General features: G+C 35.9%; 2 protein-coding genes across 2 annotated transcripts in view; one reads left to right on the top strand and one right to left on the bottom strand.

The window, feature by feature from the left end:
* Window positions 1–1,018: 1,018 nt before the first annotated feature.
* Window positions 1,019–12,379, top strand: LOC100366352 (beta-lactamase domain-containing protein 2-like). The gene is made up of 6 exons (XM_085490602.1): window positions 1,019–1,259; window positions 7,264–7,555; window positions 8,442–8,667; window positions 9,756–9,931; window positions 11,260–11,517; window positions 12,072–12,379. Exons 1-6 carry the CDS (start codon window positions 1,108–1,110, stop codon window positions 12,258–12,260), a joined length of 1,293 nt encoding a protein of 430 aa, XP_085346728.1. The 5' UTR covers window positions 1,019–1,107; the 3' UTR covers window positions 12,261–12,379.
* Window positions 12,380–12,855: 476 nt separating this feature from the next.
* Window positions 12,856–22,646, bottom strand: part of LOC100366507 (uncharacterized) — a 33,516-nt gene continuing 23,725 nt past the window's right edge. Inside the window, exons 6-7 of the mRNA XM_002734253.3 lie at window positions 18,946–19,287; window positions 12,856–16,717 (exon numbers count right to left, since the gene is read on the bottom strand). Coding sequence (XP_002734299.3) covers window positions 16,316–16,717; window positions 18,946–19,287 — 744 coding nt within the window. The 3' untranslated portion in view covers window positions 12,856–16,315. The remainder of the gene's footprint in view (window positions 16,718–18,945; window positions 19,288–22,646) is intronic.

Here is a 22,646-nt window from a genome sequence, read left to right as displayed (position 1 = left end):
ATGACTAAAGTGCAAATATTTTCTTGCCAGTTCCAGCTTGTCCCGTTAATAAAAAAAACTGTGTCCATGTATGGCCATGTCTAAACTGAACTGTTTATCCATTGTTATTTTTGACATTGTGATTTGCACTCTAAGCTCTACTCCACAACACCGGTGAAAAGTTATATTGAAAATTGTTGAATGCTAATATCAAACCGTTTAGTTCACAAATGACCAACTTCAAAATGGAACAAAATTCAAAATATGAAACTCGGAAAAAAATTGAATGAATATGTACACTCAAATAATGCAGCATGTAGAGGTGAATATCACAAAGGCAATACATACTAACACTTGCAGAAAATAATTTCAGGAAGTTAGCCTACTGTGAACAACAAATAAAGTTATATAGGTATTAACTTTTATATTTTCTGCTGAAGTAAAATTTAATGAGAAAAAATATTACAAAGGACAATTCCAATGATAAGCAGTACACTTAATTTATTTTTATTTTTATTTCATCTGCTATTCACAATCAATTGTGTTTTATAAAGCCATACTTGTGCATGTTTCTTCAACCTTTTTTATTTCCATATTTTATTCTATTAAAGAAGTAATTCTAAATGTTGATACAACTTTAAACTTTTCAGAAATAATTCTAAATGTCGGTACAACTTTAAAAAACATCATCTGTGAATATGTACTTGGCCTTGATATTCAAATTGTGAGACGGCGCAGTACGCACGTACGTGTTTGGGAACTGCGCATGCCCGAGTCCCTGTTTTCAAAATAATCGCGTCGAGGGTCGTGTACATTTTGCTTTGGTGTTTCGATTTTCACAGGATTTCACCCGTTTTAGTTCGAATAAATGTAATATAAGCCGAGTGATTGTTTCTACCGATATCATGCTTGAGTTGTGTGAAGCGGAGCGAAGTATAATATTCATTTTATGCCCCCCTACTGTAATATAGATTAGGCCAGAGTGGGCGTGACAACAAGTCAGCGCCAACCAGTGAGTTTCGTAAGCCAAAAACCCGCGCCGTTTCAATAGCAATACTAGTATATCTCCGACTCGTAGTTAGTAGATCAACGTTCTGTTTGTTTGCTCTATTTTAGTCGGCAGCCACGATGATCGTCTGTTCCTCGGTCGCCATCGTTGCTATTTGTCTGGGAATTCTGCTACCATATTTCATAATCTACAGACACCGCCGCTCAGCTCTTAAGGTTCTCGTTGGTGGAGTCGTGAAACCAGGATTTGAAGAAGTCCAGCAGGTTTTTAGGTGAGAGCATGGGGGGGTGCTGTTGATATGTGAAGGATGACAAGGGGGTAATTAGCGTTTTTCGTTGCATAACTGTTACTATTTTAGTAACCGTGGCTGTATGTTCCTCGGGGAACTTTGTCTCACTTGGCTGATAACACTTGTCGTAAACAATGCATTTCACACGCGTTGTATACGTTGCTATGAGTCCCATATCGAACAGGACGATTAGAATTAACGGAATAAACATTAGTTCGATATTCCAACTTTATTCGTCCAAACTATCACACCTCGCTGCCTTCTTTAAGTTCTTCTCTCACCAAATCCGTCTTACAAACTTTACAATTTATAAAATACTTGTTTATTTATTTACTTAGGGATTGGTCAGTTACTTCGGCCTGGGGGGGTCGGTGGATCAGTAGGGGGGTTACCCTGTTTTTGATTGTGCGAATACGGGGGGGGGTCACCCTGTTTTTGATATCATGTTTTCCAGAATTCACACACGCGCTCATGCATATATTTTTAAAAATTTTATTTCAGAACAAACAATAAAAAAGTTAATCGTACAAATGTATTCTTAATAATAACTATTACCTATATTGCCTATAAATTTGTTGATGCAAGAAATGTTATAGGCTAAATATTTTGAGGTTAAAGTTGCCAAATAACTAGCAGATTATGCAATGCAGCTAGAACCCCAATTATACAGTTAAGTTTTAAACACATCCCAAGTCCATGTGCTGCTGATATCAGATTATTTTATTTAAAGTCTGAAGTCACTATTGTATAAGATATTTACTGGATTTATCCAATTATAACAGGAGACGGAAAGACAACACAGCAATTAGTAAAAAGAGCAGTGACAGTTTTTGTTCAGCAAATCAAAAAAGTTAAATTTGTGAAAATGCTGATATATAAATTAAAATAAATGATGAAAAAATAAATAAATAGTTTTTTTGTTTTTTTAACTTTTAAATATGCATATTTTGCTCTGTAAAATACCAAAATCCAACACAAATTTAAGCAAAAATCAAAGTTTCCTTTGTTTTCATAAGCACAGACTGTGCTTCGGGTGTAAAGCTTTCCTGGTCTATAAGATATGAAAGATATTTTAAATCCAACTTAGTTTTCAAAGAGTTCAAACCACCTAGATTCAAATCCTCTTTTCCTATCTTATAAGGGCGGTTATCGAGTAAGTACTCCACAGCTTGGCTTTTATTTACTATCTTTAGCAGCATAGATTTCCCTCCTTCCTGCAGCCTTTTCTGTAGTAATTTTTTGGCTTTATGCTTCCCTTCCCCTCCCCTCCTAAGGTCTATTAATGTCGCGCGCAGTTATCTAACATGAACAAATTTTACTTTCTGTATGATGTTCTCCAAGCTAGTTTGTAATTTCAGACATTGTTTTGATAACCACGAGTTGAGTCCTGAGAGACTAGATCGGTTTCTGTAGCAACCGTGACGCTATATCCAAACGTTCGCTACATTGTTTCCCATTGCGTTCTCGTGGTACTTGTCTGTTTACCGCCCAAAATTCCCACCAAAGTTCTCCCTCGTGTTAGTCGCGTGTCACTCCTAATATGGAATGACAGCGCTATGTTTCGTTTGTATGCGCCAATCATTAGCGTTGTTTTATTTTCGGAACGTTTTTGGCATGATATATTCTAGAGTACAAACACGTGTTTGGCACTTCTCCGATTAGCTGTCACCGAGACAAATACCGCTCTAACGTTGACAATTACATTAACCAGGCAAAGCGCTGTCGTGAGAAGTCCGATTCAGGCCGTCGCTGTAATTCCTTCTATAGTAGCTTCGCAACTTGATGCTCGTTATGCACACCCTCCTTTCTATGCTCTCTACGATGCCAACTCCTCATGGAGCTATTATTTAACGATCTATATTTTATACCAAGAAGTATTTGCTGTACAACGTATTGATGTTCATGTTGAGTACAAATAAACCAATTTGAATTATATCTCACGTCTGTTCAACTCAAGAAAACACAACGCAATCGATGTCCGTTTCAATAACAATTCCGCATGATTAGTCAGTTCGTTTTATGTGACGAAAAGAACACCCCAACGCCTAGTTTTCGATATAAACTTATCCACCACAATTAAATGCAAACGCTAAAAATTATGGCAAACCATGTTATTTTCAATGCACATATAATACATTTTTTAATCATATCAGAGACAAAACTGTTAATGTTTCTTTGTTTTTTTAGGGGGGTCAGCATGTTTTAAGTTTTAAAATATAATTGGGGGGGGGGGGTCACCCACTTTTTTTATTTGATAGGGGGTGGGTCAACTGAGATTTACAGCTGGCAAAATGGAATCTGCCGACCCCCCCCCCCCCTAGGCCAAAGTAACTGACCAATCCATTATTGACTCTTACACAATCCTCGGAGGGAAAGAAAATGGTCACAAGGTACGAGAAAAAAATAGAAAACAATATGCTAGATAACAAAATACAATCACTAAATTACTAAATAATACAAAATCATACTAAATAATGTAAGATTATTAAAATAAGGGAAAAAAAAGTAAAATTTGTCATAACAGAAAAAAAAGATTAATCACGAAAGTCAACAAGGATAGATATATAATGCAAAATAAGATATACATAATAATAATAAAAATTACAAAATAATAAAAATATATAGTGATAATGAAATGAAATTAAATTCAATTCATGTGCAATACATCAGATTTTAATCAGATTGTGGTTCATTCACACTGATAACATTTTTTTTAAAAGAAAGCAACTATGTATTTATTTGAATGAAATTACTATAAATCAGATAGTAATGTTGTTTCACTGCAATTACGGAAGAAGTCATAAGGAACAGGACACAGCACGCTAGAATGCAGAACATAGGGACTCCGAGGTTAGAGCACAGCAAGCCTCAAGCTATAATCATTGAGCAGTTTTAAGGGGTCATACTATAATAAGCTGTACGCCTAGCCTGTATCATCGGCCTGCAGGTATATAAAAATAGACATCGACTGAAGGCTACACCGATTCCTCATTTTTTAAACTGAAAAAAACAGATAAATAAAATTCAAAACTAATTTATAAAAAAAAATACCAGTATAAATGTTGTAAACGTTTTATAAATGTATATTTTCAGCTCAACGCACATTAATGAGTGTAGATAGAAATTTTTTCATGAGAAGTTGGTCTGCCAAAAATTATGCGAATTAGCAGCCGAAAATTATAAAAATTCTGCAATGACTTCTTCTATGACACTATTTGGTCTGCATGGCTGATATTGATAGTACACATGTATTGGGTTGACCTCTGTCAGTTTTGTTAATTTGATGACAAAATGCTTTATTTTTTTTCGAATATTTTTCTCTTTTTTTTTTCAAAAAGTAGTTTACATACTGTAAAATACTTTATTTTCGTTTGGAATTAATTTTCGCTATTTTCCCTGAAGGAATGATTTAGTGAAAAATAAAATCGAGTGAATATACTCTTTTCGCTATATTTTACAATTGATTCATCAAAAATCAGTGAAAATAAATTCCATACAAAATGTCCATAAAGTCTATTCTGCGAAAATGAATTCCAGCTAAAATAAAGTATTTTACAGTAGTTTTGAAACAGGACTTTGGTCTTGGTAAGCGCAAAAATTTGCATAACTAGGACCAAGGGTTGAACCATTTGATAGTTTGAGGAGATAAGCTTGATAAGAGACATTTTTTAAAATTTTCTTATGATTTCAATTGTTATGTAATTAATCATGGGGAATTGAAATAACGTGTGGATCATTACAGCTGGCTGACTTGGTAAATTTACTGAGAAATAATTCCTGTACCATTCTTGCAGGTCATATGCTTGGAAGCCATCATTTTGGCAGCCTTTGTACGAGCTGGATTCTTGTCTTGTGATAATTAAATAATTTTTGTGAAGTATGGTAAGCAGGAAAATCTTTGGGTACAAATTTCTAATTCACAGTCTCACCAAAACCAGGAACTCAGAAAACTATGGTTATTACAATATATATATATATGACCTTCTGTCCCAGAGGTCATCTAGTTATAGCGCCCCCAGCAGCCAACAGAAATATTACTTTCTTTTTTAACGACGTGTCTCGAACAAGTACATAGACTGTAATTTTTCATCATTTTTTGCATACATACCAATCATAAAAAATAATCTAAATTTGTCACTTGAACCAGAAACTAACTCATCAATAATTTTCACAAACAGATTGTTAAATACCGGTACTATAAAAACTAAAATTGAACAAAACTACACCAACCTTTGAAAATCACAAATTAGAAAAAATTATAGCAAACTTAGAACATTCTGCAAATTTAAAAAAAGATTACTGCTATGAATCATACATACGATTACTATACTTCCGGTATATGAAATTAGAATTACCGATAGTATGGCAAAACATAGGAACAGCAACCATGATTTGAAAGAGGCAGATGTATAATTCCCAATTTTAAATCGCGAACCATGAACAGCATTTGTGGAAGATGAAATCCATTTTCTGTGGGAGTGTTGTAAATTTTATGCCAAGACCTAATTTTCTCAAATTAATTTTTCATCAAAAATTATTAAAAATACTGACAAATATACTGGCAGATACAGAGTAATGACGCGAGTACATTAATAAGTGTCGTACATGATATTCGTACACTGATTTCAACAAATGAAAAATGTAAACTTTTATTTTTATTTTTTTTCATTTCATATTCATGTACTTTTCTACACACGAAATAGAATCTGTTAGTTCTAAAGATACAATAAACTGTATTATGATAATTATTATCATTATTACACTTCAAGGAGGCTTAGTAATGATACAAAGACCTAATAAGGTTTAAGTCAAAAACTGAGCATTACTACTAATATGTTAGTGTTATACACTGCCTAAAAACACAAAAACATTTTTCTAATATAAAATTAACGCTATTTCCCTACTCCAAAAAAATGTTGTCAATCATATTTTGGTAAAAATCGTTAAACGTCAGGCCACAGACCCTCTGGTCAGGCCAATTGGTCTATTTTCATAAATTAAAATGGCTGTTAGAATTCAAATTGACAAATCTGGCAATGGTACTGTGACATCAACATAATTTCTAGTCACCTCTTTTTTAATATGTACTTTGTACATAGATGTCATAAGACAATGCACAGACATGATAAGTTTTGGATTAGTATCTGTTCATATTAATTATCTAATTTGCATAACAATAAGTCAGTTTTCTGCTTTTCCACCAATATCTCAAGTGTGTAAATATACTATAACAATGCAACTAATTAATTTGGGGTTTATATACATCCATAATAATTACCTGATTTGCATACAATTTGCACCCAATTTTAGTTCTGTATTGAAATTCAACCATAATTGCATAATCACATTTCATTGAAATTTGGTTCATAAAAGCTCTGGGGTAATCCACAGACGTGAGTTTAACAAATTAATAATGAAAAACTTGCATACCGATTATCTAATTATTACAAAAGCCTTATCTTATTATACCAATATTTAAGTAGGAAAACTAAACTAAACAGATTGACTGCATTTACAATTTTCTTAGCAGCGTGTAGGTTTTACTAGCACAGTTGGAAGCATGGTCTATTTCCCATGCACCAATCACCAGATCGGGATCATGACTCAGTCCTGAACAACCAAATTTATACACGTTACACATATAGGGGTAAACAACTGGCCCAAAATACATTTTTTTGAGGTGGTTAAAATACTTGTAATTCGCTCGCAAGAATGAAAAACAGTCTGTACAGGGTTCCAATCAAAGTCCTGTATGTTTACTTCACTGCCGATCTTAAAGCGAGGGAGTCGTCACCTGCCCATGCGTCAGATGGCCATAGAGTGTAATTGTTTACAAACAAGCGTCTACCCATGAGCCTTTGCGTTTTTAGTGTGTGTTGTTATCGTCGCGTGGGACTCATTTAAAATAGAATCCCTCACAGTTTCTTTAACTCCTACTGTTGCTATGTATTTTTTATTAAATCAATATTTGTTTTCTTTCTCTCAGACATCTTCATGAACGAGGCTTGGAAGCAGGATCAGCATTTGCGGTGTACTACAAAGGTCAGAAAGTTGTTGACTTATGGGGTGGATATGCAAATTGTGAAGCTGAAGAACCATGGGAAGAGGAAACCATGACGATGGTGTATTCCTGTACGAAAGGTGTTTCAGCGATCTGTATTGCTGTTGCAGTGGAGCGTGGATATTTAGATTATGCTCAGAAAGTCTCTCACTATTGGCCGGAATTTGCACAGAACGGGAAAGAAAACATAACTGTAAAGCAACTAGTTAATCATGAGGTAAAAATATGTTATAGCATGGTGCATGTTTCTCAAAGATTCATGAACTTAATTTCTACCTGACAAACCAACTGTAGTTTTATTGCTCTCTGGGTGAGTATATAGACTCAATGGGGAGGTACGCAGTGTACCCAGAGTGAGTCATCTAGTGACTTAATAGTGAGGCCAAAAACACTGTATGTTGGGTGTTTGGCAGACTCAGTGAAAAGGTCATAACAAATTTACCCTGGGTAAGTGTGGTCCAGACTAATTGGAAAGCCACCCCACCCCCCGGCAAGTATGCCATGAGATTTTGATCAGTTTCACAACATATACACACAATCAATAGGAAAAGGTTATTCTTATTATATTATGCGGAAATAACACAGAAATAACTTATAAAGCATAATACAAAGTACCAAAATTGTGATACACCATATTTTTTATTTGCATGGTTAAATAAAATCTGGCATTTGTCAAGCCTAGATATTTTATTAGCTCCGCTGTTGACTTTGTCAAGCGGAGCTTATCATACGAGTAATTGACGCATGGTGTCCATGTCAACTTTTTACATTTTCAACTTCTTATTGCTAACTTATTGCTTTGATACTTGGTGTATATGTACCTGTAGGCTGCTTGTTAAGTTTAAGATATTAGCTACGTTTGATTTCAACCCACAAGTGTGGGTGTATATGTATATTTTCTAAAATATTTGACAAATTTTAATATAATATTTTAATCTATTTAGATGTTTAGCATGTGTAATTTTCTAGACATGGGTTGAGAATTGGCTAAAATAACACATTTGTCTTGTTTAAATTTGACTCGAAATTTAGAGAAAATTAACAATTATTGAATTAACATTTTGACGAGAGAGCGATAAATATGAATTCATTTATTTATAAAGGCAGGTCTACCAGTTTTATCACAACCAGTAACAATTGAAATACTACGAGATCGGGAGTTATTACTGAAAGTGTTGGCAGAGTCAGTACCATTGTGGGAACCAGGAACAACACACGGGTATCATGTGATCTCATACGGCTGGCTGCTAAGTGGCCTCTTGCAGCATGCCGATCCTAAACGTAGAACGATTGGTCAGTTTTTCAGGGAAGAAATCGCAAAGCCATTTGGTAAGTCCAGTAATTCTGATTTCACAACTGTGAATGTCTGCATATCATCTGTAACACAGCTTTGATAGTACTTTGTATACAGTTATGTCTTATTAGTCCCTGTTCGAACAAAGTTCGAAACAGTGCCTTATAATTCAGTCTCCAACCGTCAATCTATCCGGAGTCGTATATCAGAACTCTCTGGTGATCTTTCAGGTTAAATGTACATCAGCCTAAACCTAAACCCTGCACATGTTAATTACAGTTCTGCATTTTACAGATGACCATACACATGTTTGTATTCAAGGTAGTGAGCTAAATGTTTACTGAATCACAAATCCACAAATTATATCAGTTTTAATTTCCAAACAAGACTATTACAAGACTTCCAAAAAGTATTTGTGTATTACTGTAAAATACTTTATTTTACCTGGGATTAATTTTTGACAAGTTCAATGTAAAATTTAGGAAAAAATGTATATTCGCTGGCTTTTATTTTCACATTTTCACCTTCAGCGAAAATAGTGAAAATAAATTACAAGCAATAATAAAGTACATTGTATTTTACCGAAAAATATGCACAAAGAGTATTGACCAACACGTAGCGGAGGTTGATGCGACTGCATACTGTCTGAGTGCATACTTTGCAGTAACCTCATAATATCCTTATTATTATACATCTTTTCCTCCCAGGAATACATCATGGAAAATGCCGAAATTCAAAACGGATTTAGCAAACTTCTTTATGTTGGGTTCGGTCAAACCATGCGGGCATGTTTTTTTTTTATTAGAGTACGCTTACGTGCATTCTCATTCCATATTTGGAATTCGCATTTCCCAATATGGTAGGATGAAAATAACCAGCGCAATACCGCAAAATTATGGCATGCTGTAACTTATGGCGTTACGATGACAGATGTATAAATAATAATTATTATTGTATGTTAATATAACTATCATAATCAAATGTTTCCTGAAGACATTATGTATGTAAAATATAATCTTTGCTCAAGTAGTAATGTTCATTTCTACACTGAGTCTGCATTGTTACAGTATTGACATATATTTCTTTTTTTTTGTTACCATTGATTCTTTACATTTCTGTACAGATATAGATTTTTTTATTGGTTTGCCAAGAGAAGAAAAATACAGAGTTGCAAAAATGGAATTTCCAACTATGTCCAGTGGTTTGAAATTGTTTATGAGTTCCAAATATCGACCTATCTTCATGGCGCTCTATCAGTCAGACAGTTTATTGAGGAGAGGACTCTACAGTTATGGACCAGTAAGTGATTTGCTTGTAGTTTGGTATATATATGAACTTGATCCCTGTTGAATGTATGTTTGATTAAGGGACAACATCAAAAGTTCAATGTAGGATAAAAAACTTAAATCCTTTAGTTTTTTCCCAAACCCCCTCCCCCTACTGAAACTTAATTGATAAATATTGATCATGGCGTCAGACTACATTCACCATTAAATACAAATTGATAATCGGACAGTAGTATGGCAGAGCAGTTGGTTGTAAAAAAAGGGGGAATATATGCATGCGCAAACTACTTTTCTAGGCTCTGCGCATGCTCTAGGTCTATGCCCTGAAATTGATCTCATTTGACGCACGTATTTACACTCGCACCAAACCATTTTCTCGTCTTGGATGGGTTTTTTTCATTATCTGTTATTTTTGTCCATGATTGGATAGAAAAAAACGAACTACATGTACTCCAAATTTGTTTTGACTTCATTAAAAAATAAAAACGTTTTTGTAGGATGAAAACTTTTTATGGTCAAAACCCCCCACCCCCAAACTAAAGGAAATAAGTTTTTTATCCGACATTGATCTTTTGACGTTGTCCCTAACATTTTACAAAAGCTGTGGTTATTATAAATGTTTAATAATTGTACATTTTTATAAAGCAGAATGGATGTTAGAATATAAATTGACCAATCCAGAAATTGTATTGTGACATCATTTGCTCTAATTGATTTTAATTCAATATTATCGAATCAGCAAGCACCATGTTGGATTGAGTGGGCAGACACAGTAGTTATGTGATATGTCACGTGAAGGCACATGCACACATTAAAGGTGACAATGTTTTGCTTTTGAACCAATCATTCTTATCCAAAGTGATAAATTGCGTAAATATCATATTTGGAGCATTTTTTGCAGATATTGACGTTCACCCAATGCTTTATTGAAGATATTTTGCTCATGTGATCAAACTATTTAATAATCATATATGGTCATGTGACATAATTAAAAATGCATAAATATCATATTTGGAGCATTATTGCAGACATAAAGATATTTGGCATATGTTCTGATCAGGTACTTCGACATGTCCAGAACTTGATCTTGGGCAGTTGTTGTTTCGTTTTCTTTTTAAAAATGCATTACAATCAGGCATTTTGATGTGCCAAAGCAAATTATGTACATGTGATATTTTATTTTCAAAATCACAGAAAGTCTGAAATGTTAAGCATGGGGATTATGTCATGCATTGATTGTTTCATTCTGCATTGTCGATTTTATTTGCAGTTGTCTGCAGAATTGATTGTGTCTGCATGTGGACGTTGATTTCATCTGTAATGTGTATTTTATGTTCACAGGAGGAAGTCTTCAATTCATATCGCTACCAATCGTTGGAAAGTCCTGGAGCTGGTGGGATTGGTACAGCCCGAGGATTGGCCAAGTTGTTTGCTATTATAGCCAACAGGGGTGAATGGAACGGGAAACGATTATTATCTAATGATTTAGTCAAGAAATTTACTGAATGTAATGAAGAAAGATTGGATGAAGTAATACACATCAAATCAAGTTTTTCATATGGGATGTATCCTCATGCTGAAGTCAAAGGTGGTATTCCAGTAAGTAATTTTAGAGAATATTTTTGGTCAAAAACTTTTATTGTCGACTTCTTATTGAAAAGCTTTACTCTGATTGTTTTGATACTTAGTATATGTACCTTGGGTGAATCTTTATAGATTTGAACATTTCGTGACAATATATAATTAAGTCTTTAATTTTTCTTGTTTGACTTCTTCTTCAGTTGATAACTGCCAGCTCAATTGATTTGATACATTACTTGAAATATATGTTAGATTAGCTCATTTTGTATACTGTATCAATTCAAAAACATATCCTATATCTTTGTTTTGAGGAAGACACGCTACAAAGACAGCTATTTTGATCGTGATTAGTGCACATTAGCTATGCATAAAAATAGTTTTGTTTATTCCTTTGAAGAAGCTATTGGATAAGCAGAACATAACTGCAAGAAAATTCACTTTAATGATAAGGTTATTACCTTTCTGTATTAAATGAATGATTTTATTAAAAGGTACCGGTATAATCAGTTCGGGCAAAATAAAATAAAAAATTTGCCTACCTACAAAGAAAACCTGTTATCTTTTTTTTTCAGTTCAGTCTGGACAGAATCTTCGGTCACAATGGTCATGGAGGTCAAGGGTCATTCTTTGATGCAGATCACAATCTCTCATTTGCATATGTAACATCAAAGTTATCGTCATTTGGGCATGGTGGTGATGAAAGATACATGGCATTGGTCAAAAGTACATACGACTGTTTAAAGCAGATGGAAACAAAATAATTCCATAGAAGTTCATGTCATATTTTGACATGCAGTATCAGCAATCTTCATACTTTGGCAAGTTCCCATTTTTTCGCTGTTTTTTTGAACAAAAATAAAGTTTTTGTGGTGCATCAGAAGAGTAAGTGTTCTGGGTATTCAACTGACCTGATTAGTTTAGAACCACTTATCAGCTCTTGGATGAAACTGAAAGTTCTCTCCTAAACTCATTACTGTGCTTGCTTTCAAATTGTTTAAACTCAAAGTGTAAATGAGGTATATTAGTAAAATTTTAAATACTCCCTATTTCCACTTCATGTGCAAAAAGTACCAGATATAGATTGTTTAGAACTTTTGAAAAATAGTTAAAAAAATTTAATTAATCCCATAGTTAAATTGTTTAATTTAATTCAGTCTTCCCAAATATTTTGCATTTGAGTACCATAACACATAAAAAAGGGGATAAAATTGAATCTACAGAATTACAGGGGCATATCAGTATCAAGTAGCATTTGAAAAGTCTTCTGTTACATCATAAATATTTACAATAATATAGAAGAACACAAAATATTCAAAAGTAATCAGGATTCAGAAAAAAGGAACAGAACAACAGATCAAAGGTTTGTATTGAAAACTTTAATACAGAGATATACCAAGAACAAAGAAAAGTTATATTCATGTTTCGTAGATTTTGCTAAGACATTTGACTGACTGGAGAGAAGGCGTATCATAAATTTAATTTAAAATTATTAGAAACATATATATATATATATAACATATGTACAAAATAATTATATATTAAATAATTATATAACAGGGTACATCCCATCACAAGCCCCACTCACTTTTATATTTTTAGTCCTCATTTCAGATGCGGCCTGGAAAGGGGAGTTTAGTTTCTTATTGACGGTTTCCGTCCGTCCACTTTCCTTTACATCTCCAACATTTTCTCTGAAATTCTGCAGCAGATATCAATGAAACGTGGCAGGTTGATGAACAAGACTCTGTTGAATGTGCATGTAATTTTTGTAGGTCTTTTTCATGATTTTCATCGAAAATTACCTCTCCTCACAACACTGAGAGAACAACTGAGCATGCTCAGAATAAATTTATTAGGTTAGAGTAATGCTAGGGTGTTAAGTGATTTTTCATGACCTTGATCTGAATCAGTGACAGAAATGAACCACAGTCAGGTTTTTGTCTGGTTTCATGAAAAATTAATGCTGAAATGTTGAAAAAAGTATTCAGAAATGTTGTTGTATATTATATCTTTAAACTGTAAAAATTGCATTCCATTATAATGAGCCATCACTGAAATACCTTGTCACAAAGTTGAAGATCAGTGAAAACACTGGGCAGTTACTGTTTATAAATCTTGGCCAGGCACATTGACACATGTGGTATAAATATAGCTTCAGTTGTCAGCATCTACATGGATAAATGGGTCGTACCATTACGAGTCTCAGTGAAAACTATAGAGGGGGGTCAGGGCTACATTGTGATTGGCATTATAGTGATGATACTGAAACAAAACCCAGGTCCTGGTAATATACAAAGACCCGAATTAACAAAGAAGTCAAGTTGTTATTAAAGGTACATCAAGGTTTACTCAGATTTATGAATGCAGTTTCTTGAGCGTTATGAGACATAGTTTGGTTGCACTTGTGTACCCTGAGATTTTGGACATGGGTCAATGGAAGTTTTCAGTACAATACTAGATTAAGGGAAATCACTTTATGATGAGTTGTACCCACATAGAGTACATATTCAAGTGTTTGTAGATGTTTCATATATTATTTTAACAGGAGTATTTTTATTCATGTCTTGTTATTAGTGATTAAAAAGACAATTTGGACAATGTTATAACAGATTCCTCTAATACAATACTTATTATAACTCAATTATGTATGCTGATGATGTATCACTTATTCATTTTGGATAATTATTGTGCTTCGTAGTTTGCTTAATAGAATTGCTTCAATTATATTAGTGCATGCGTAACCTACATAGCAACGGGCGAGGGTACGACAAAAATATAAAAGTCAAAAGAGCACCGGTAGACATGCAACCCGGAAGAAGTCAGTGGCATATTTTAAACAGTTGTTTTTAAAGTGAGTGAGTATGGGTACACCAAGGGCAGATAGAAGAACTATTTAAGACAGTTGAGAAACATGGATTTTCAGTTGAAAAAGATGATTTTTCACGGAAATTGGACTGAAATAGAGATGACACGTGTGTGCTTCACAGAGTAAAATATGACCGCGACATAGTTTTTCAACTCCCAAAATACCCGCAAAAAATATTACGCTATACCCAAAGATAATTTTCTTGCTCGTTATTGTTGCTTAGACAGAATAGTGTGCAACTTTTCAGAAACTGGTACGAGTTAGTTTTGAAGCGTTCGGTAGTTTCAAAATCTGTCTCGCACATTCAGCTTTGTTGACAATACGCGCAAGCGCACAAAGGATGCTCGCGCAAACGCTATCAATTCGAGAACCGGGAATTCTACTTGCACCACACCAGTCACTCTTACACTCTCAATGTGAATAATTTAAATAATTAATAATATTTGAAGGATTAAACTAGTGTCTTTCTTAGTTTGTCATATGAGAATGTAAAAACAAACTTCCAAAAAGACGTTTTAAATTATGCAGATTCAGTGCCCAGTGACTATGAAACTGTTCCGTTCACTATGGACTTTTCTCAAATACGTTTTCTGCTTTTTAGTGTCAGCAATTTCACCGGTATTGACAACGCTACTGAAATAATAACAACTGTACAATGAACTCCCTGCCAACCCATAATGGACTCAAGCTTTCGCTCACCACGGGTTTCGTCCACTATTACCCCGTTCGAACGTAGTACTTTAAACAATTTTAGCAAGTGCAATGACATAGACATGCACCTCAATTTGTTTTACTTTAACTCGTGATCTATGCCTTTCTTTGCTATGGAGGGGTCGTCACGCAACACGTGTTCGAATTTGATGTAATTAAACAATCTGTTGTATTTGCCACTTCGGACTCGAGTTTCAAGGACACGCTCGCAACAACCCCACCGCTTTAGTATGACGAGCACAAAGAAACTTTTCAAAATTTAACGGGCACTGTGTCATTTTCAATGACTTGTTCAAATAACATAGACCAGTAATGTTTAATTGTATACACTTTAACCTGCATAAGTTGTATGATGAAATGAACATATAAGGTGATAACAATTGAGAAAATATAGTTTTAAGATAATATTTGTTCCTATTTGTATTGCAGTTCACGTCTCTGTAGAGCGTTGAGTTGACATTTGTATGCGTATTAACCAATGTTATGACTAATGCAAAATACTAGTTACACTATCAGCTGACCCGATCCCCGTTACATTATGAGGAACGTAATATATAATTTGTCATTCTGTCGACTGCACTCTCGGTCGTTGCGTAGCGAGTGTTCGAATTTCATGTAAACAAAAAAAACATACTACATATATGACACTCTACGATCGCTATTAGTCCCATACTGAACACAACGCGATGCGATGAACATCACCCTTTAGTGCGTGTGGTAGTTCAGTGAAGTTTGCTCACGATTCTACTACGATGCATCAGAATCGTAGTTTTACAAACTTGATGTATACGTACTTCCGCCATGTTCGTAGCGGTTATGAAATAACTGAATAAATCGAACTTGGCCGGCGAAGATGGTACTTGTGCTGGTCTATTCAATATGACATGTTTGGTCTAGACTGACACATTGTTATCAATGCGATCTAAAGTAAAATATTATTGGTTCATATGGATATGGTAAATAACCATGGTAACGGGACTGCCTATGTGAATATGAAAGGTGTATAACAATTGTATTGTTTCCTGGACATTTAGTTATGATCTGTAATTAAACATAATTCGTAAAAATACGCTTCAAACGTCATATCACTCTTAACTTTCAGTTAACGCCAGATACTGATATGGTTGTAATAGAAGATTAAAACATATTGGTTGACTCAAAATATTTGGAGATTTCGTATGTTTGTATTTCTGAATATGTAGATGACGTTCATGTCCAGTAGATTCGCGTGAGCTCAGTTTAGTAGATTCGTTCAGCACGCCCATTCCTGAGTTGTAGATTCTCTAATGCATTCAACACAGGTGTCCTAATAGTCCTTCTACCGGCAAGTGTAATCGACCATGCAAACATGGCCGCTGCACAGACATATGCCCCTGGCCAGAGAATGAGCATGGCTATCCTCCAAGAGTACATTTTTCTTAAAATTGGTAAAGAGAGCGACAAGTTTCCACCAATCACGTTTAGTGTCATTACGTATACAGCCATGGCGGAGGCTTGACGTCCTGGCGGGGCTTGTTCCACGATTGCAGTAATTATGATTCCACTCCACATTTCATTTAAAAAATATCCAGGCACGAGGACGATAAAACACCATGGCGGCGGTAGAGTCAAAACCAACAACGCACAAGGAATTGTTGATAACTGTTGAATAAACAAAACATATGTCGCCGTATTAGCAAATGTTCATACTGCATAAGTGTTTTGTAATAGGTGGTGAAATTGTGTGTGACATTAGTAAAAGGACGACTGCATCTACAAAAATGGGAGGGGTGTCGTCGGGTATTTATATATAAATAAATAACATGTTTTAAAGGGCGGTGGTCGCGCCGCACATGTGCGACAGTTGTATTGATAAACATTGATTTTCCCACAATCAAATACGCTCTTCTAATGGAAATCACGAGCATGGGTATTTACCAAGGCGTAACGTAAACATATTACCGCCGCGGTGACTTCATCGATACCTTCCAATCACCAACGAAATGACATAGTTATTAAAGTTTAGTAACCGTGACGTCTCAGTTTATACATATGGTCTGCGCAACAGTCAAATTAGAGTCGCCATCTTTGTTCATATGAGTCCCATATCTCGCTTGTGCATGCGTGGCGCGACGACTACCGCCCTTTAAAAAAGCAAATTCACCAAGATTCCTAAGGGGTAACCACCCTGCGTATAGTGGGTGCACTAAAACATGCATCGGTGTAAAAACATGGATGGTAAACCCGCCAGCTGTATATTTGTACATTACAAACCACCATTAATTAATAGTGTTAAAAATATCTGCAGAATCCTTTCAGCAAACAAAACTTGAGGTGTGTTCGAGTGTCTGAGTTCATTGACAATGGGTATTACAGCAAGTCATAGAAGTATTGGGGCAGCCAATTTGCAAATTCGATAGCGAATTGGCTAACTGCTTTGGTTTTGACTAAACGGTTGGCTTTCCAATTTCACTGGCGCCGGCTTGTGATCGCGTCCACTTGTGGCGAAACTGGTCACAGTCAGCTGGCGTACAAGTGATGATATGATAAATACGATTAATCCACCGATATTTATTATATGAGGGTAACCACCTTGAACACTGCTTGAAACTAAATAGATAAGTTGAGAAACAGTTCCCTACAAATCAGGGAGAAAATAACAAACTTTCACAATCAAACGATCCGTTGGGGTAGCATTAAGCCAACCGCTGGAAAAATCGACCTCATTCGTCGTTTTTGTGTAGGCACAAAGAGCATAGAACACTTTCCCTGGTATATTTGAAAGCGAAATCGCCATCCAACTGTAAAACCGTCGCTGATTAGCTCCTAAAGTATGAGGATCGTCCCCTACTGTTACATACAGTTACATTCGCCTTAAGTGAGCGTGACCACAAGACGACGCCAGCGAGATTCGAAAGCCAACCGTTTAGTCAAAACCAAAGCAGTTAGCCAATTCGCTAGCGAGTTTGCAAATTGGCAGCCCCAATACTTATGGGACTTGCTGTAAATCAGAACATTACTACAATGTATGTTTTACGTGTCAGCTTTTCTTTATGTCAAAGTTCAGTCAAATCACAGGGAGCCCAGGAACTATAATCAACTGTAGTGCGCAGTCTCTATGAGCGGGGGGGGGATCGGTTGGTATCTGGTGGTAAGAAATAGACAAGGGATGAAGGCTCCAGCCAGCTCACATTTTTTAAACTTGAAAAAACAGACGAAAAGAATGAAAAATAAAATCTAAAAAAAATACCAGGTTGAAGAATATTAGTTGCTCCTTCAAATTTCGCCAAAGCCTTGCCTACATTTTACCGATATCTGCAGAATAAATCAAGAAAACTACACAAATTGACTCCATTTAGGAATTCCTAACGGTTTGCCCGAACACACGGCACAGTTGAAGGCGTGGCCTGTTCAGCATTTGTCAACAACCAATCACAAGACTAGTTACGAACCACATCGAGGTCACGACTCTGTTAGCCTTGCTCAACTGGTTCGTAACCAGTTTTGTGATTGGTTGTTGCCAAATGCTACAGGCCACGCCTCCAAACTTTGCCATGCGTTCGGGCAAACCGTTAGGAATTCCTAAATGGAGTCAATTTGTGTAGTTTTCTTGATTTATTCTGCAGATATCGGTAAAATCTAGGCAAGGCTTTGGCGAAATTTGAAGGAGCAACTAATATTCTTCAACCTGGTATTTTTTATAGATTTTATTTTTCATTCTGTTCGTCTGTTTTTTCCAGTTTAAAAAATATGAGCTGGCTGGAGCCTTCATCCCTTGTCTATTTCTTACCACCAGATACCAACCGATCCCCCCCCCCGCTCATAGAGACTGCGCACTACAGTTGATTATAGTTCCTGGGCTCCCTGTGGTCAAATATGCAACAACTTACCACCGAGAACAGTATCACTTTGAGTCTTCCAGTATATCCCTCCGAGCTTTCTGTAGCGATGCTATCAGCTATAATTCCACCGGCAACGGAGCCACATAGCCCGCTAATAACTGGTATCCAACTCAAGAAATGTTCAGTGGGGTAGTCCTGGTAGTAGTGAGTAATGTAGTTCTGAATGTTGTAATAAAACGTGTGCCCGCCCCCACATCGTATCGCTCCGCCGAGGAGGAGAGCAGCGAAGAGGCTGTTACAAAATGGTGCTGGCGACAGAATTTGATTGTTTGACGGTTTAGTTTGCATGATCGCGGTTGTTGGTCCACTATTATCGTTGATTTGTCGTAACTGTGGAGATCAATGAAAACAATTTCTTTATATAATTTAATCGTCAAAAGTCTACGCTTGAATATAAAATTTTGAGTTGGCAGTGGATTTCTAACTTCCGATAAATGATGTCTGGAATCAATGAATAATGCAAGAAACAAATTGATGCCCACGTGCTGAAATATTGTAAAACGTATTTACAATTTGGTATATAGAAGACGTCGGCGTCATAACAACTAATGATAAAAGATCGCAGTGAAATAAATCTACCATTTTCTCGAAAAATTGGCGAGTGACTGTTTTCAAAGTCAATATTGACCGAAATTATTTAATAATTACAAAATGAATAAACCATGAACATTTTCTACCTCAAACTGTCGCGATGTAATCAGGTGGGAAGATGGCACTCACATTCATTGTGTCAGTTTTCGAACATTAGTTTAAATGTTTGTCATTCAGTAGCAATAAAATAATCTAAAATAAGTTGGCAAGTTTGTATGACTCATCCATATATTAGAAATAATAGTTCTATTAAAATTGCAAAAAAGAGAGTTATTAAAACAATTGGACAGTGAGTATCTTTCGTTTGGTCTGGAGATGATCTTTGGGAACAAGCTTTTGAATAGTTTTTGTAAGTGAGATCACATTCACAAACATATGAACATAAAACACGCCACACTAAGAAGACTCACTCTCCGTTACGTCACATTGCACTGTCACAAAAAGGCAGTTAGAAATAGCGCGTAGTGAATGCGCTCTTACAGTGACTAGATATACATGCGCAATTCCAATTTCCGATGACACAAACAACGTACAGAATTACTCTGCACTCACACAAAGCCTAATACTAATCATAGTCAGAATGAACTTCCCCACGAAAAAAATATGTCCACAGTGGAAATAATCGACATAACTGTCATGAATTTGTTTTCGCGTATCTGTTAATCGACTTAATTAGCTGATTATTAGCGAATTGCTGTGTTATGTCTGTCATCGTTTAGGCCTATTTGAAGTTTTGGACGGAACTTGGCTCAGTGATTTGGAACTAATTACCAGATAACCGCCGCTATTCAGACTAATCATTCTGACAGTTTATATTCATAGTTATTAATGTAGTGAACGATTAATCAAAAGATATGACGTATTCAGTACTTAGTGTGATTGGCTTTATGATTGAAGGTTACGCCCTAGAGTCTTTTTACTGCTTTGTAATTGGTTAGAGTTTTGAAAATGAATAAAGAGAGTTTGAGTTGGTCTTGGGGAGCACAGACGATAGACGCAGTCCTGGGCAGTCGAGTGCAGTCCTGGAGAGACTTGGGGCGACCCTTGACGCAGTCTTGGGCTAGTCTTGGGTCAGCCTTGTGATAGTCTTGGGGATTTTTTCCCCAGGGTGCTGTGTCTTATAGAGTGCTTGATTGACCGACTAAGACGAGAGCTGAAACGTATTTCGTTGTGTGTGTCTTATTTGACGGTAAAGTATAAGTGACTTTCCTGATCCCGTACCTCAAGGGGACGCGATAGAGAGACGAGACGAGTTTCTCCCCTGACAAGTGTGGAGAACCCAGAGAAAAAGAATTTACCCCGTGATACGTTTTGGATGAACCCGGGCAGGTGTTTAACACACATTGACGTCCTGTGAAGAAAAGTGAAATGGCGAAGGTGTGTCTTTCTTGCGAACCGAACTAACAGCTCCATGGCAGAGACGACTCAGAAACCGCGCTTGACGACTAACGGCTTTACCAGTATCGCACCGATGTACAACGCTGAAGAGATGAAGACTTCTGAACCCCTTATGAAGGACGAGTATCGTATAGGACTGAATAATTAAGAATTGAGCGACATTAAACACAAGAAGATGACAAAGAACGACCCAGAATAACGCGACAAGAGAAGAGACGCTTATAGACTTTGACTTTAGCTATCTGTCTATTGCTTAGAGAACCGCTCATTGGACACTGTAACGGACGCTGTAACTCAAGGACGTTGAACTCTTTTCACAATCCCAACCCTATTGTTCAGTAATGTAATGTATTGCTTGCTTTTCCTATCGTTTTTTCTTACCGTTTTTTTTTTGTGATGTCGAATTGTATGTATGTAAGCGCCCAGATTTGTGTTTTGAACTGATATTTAGTGACGTTCGAGGTCCTTTATAACGATTTAAGCGCGCCTCAGTGGACAAGTATTTGCAACACAGTGTTTTGAGTTTTGTGAAGTTTTATGGTGTTTTTATGAGTTTATGAGTAAGGGATATGATGGGGAAAGTAATGCCGCAACGAGTTTTTCAGAGTTTTGAGATTTGTCGAGTACAGAGATATCGACGTTTTAAGAGTTGTTTTTGTTTACGTGTTGTTTCCGGAATACTTTTGACGCTTTTTGAGTTAAGAGCACCTTTGTAACGTTTTTAATCTCTTTTTGAAGTGAGTATGGTGCGCTTATATACGTATTGTTTGATAGCGCAAGCTTTTGTTCATTATTGACAGGTTTATATGTAACTCAGTGGTTTATATCGTTTTAGTCTTTTCCCCGTCTTTTTGCCAGAGGAGTAATGTGTTATGATAGCTTTGTCTTTGCATTCTGTTTCCACGCCGTATGACTTGTGTTTAGATTAACGACTTGTAAGTTCAGTTGAAGTTTATAAGCGTATATGACAGGAGTTTGATTAATAGCTTTTTTTATTCATTGTTTATTAGTTGCCGCTTTGCAATGCTTTAACCGAGAGACACATCCCTGGTAATCACGTGATCATGCTGTCAACTGCATCGATTGGCTGATCGCTTGGTTACACCGCCACGCCTTAGTTTTTTTGACCTTTTGATATAGAGTTTGTAACCTTAGTAACGGAGACAGTGCAGCGAAGGGTTACCTCAGTGAACCGTTTTGAGAAAAGCGAGCCTATTGGTAGCCTTTCCCTTGTTTTTGATTTATAACCATTGATATTTGTGACATTATAACCATTGTATTTAGACTTTATAATCATTGTACTTAATTAGTGTGTTTTACTCTTTTTGATTTATTCCTTTTCTTAGTATTGTATTTAACCTGTATGACGATGAGTGGCTGACGGTATCTTTGATTTATGAACGTGTAATGCCAGGAGGCACAATCTCAGTTTGGGTGAAGGGATGTGTCATGAATTTGTTTTCGCGTATCTGTTAATCGACTTAATTAGCTGATTATTAGCGAATTGCTGTGTTATGTCTGTCATCGTTTAGGCCTATTTGAAGTTTTGGACGGAACTTGGCTCAGTGATTTGGAACTAATTACCAGATAACCGCCGCTATTCAGACTAATCATTCTGACAGTTTATATTCATAGTTATTAATGTAGTGAACGATTAATCAAAAGATATGACGTATTCAGTACTTAGTGTGATTGGCTTT

The sequence above is a fragment of the Saccoglossus kowalevskii genome, chromosome 15 (assembly GCF_978046115.1).
Source record: "Saccoglossus kowalevskii chromosome 15, keSacKowa6.1, whole genome shotgun sequence".
In the NCBI taxonomy this organism is placed as follows: domain Eukaryota; kingdom Metazoa; phylum Hemichordata; class Enteropneusta; family Harrimaniidae; genus Saccoglossus; species Saccoglossus kowalevskii.
Note: the sequence above shows the minus strand (reverse complement) of the source record. Positions and strands in the feature narration are given on the sequence as shown.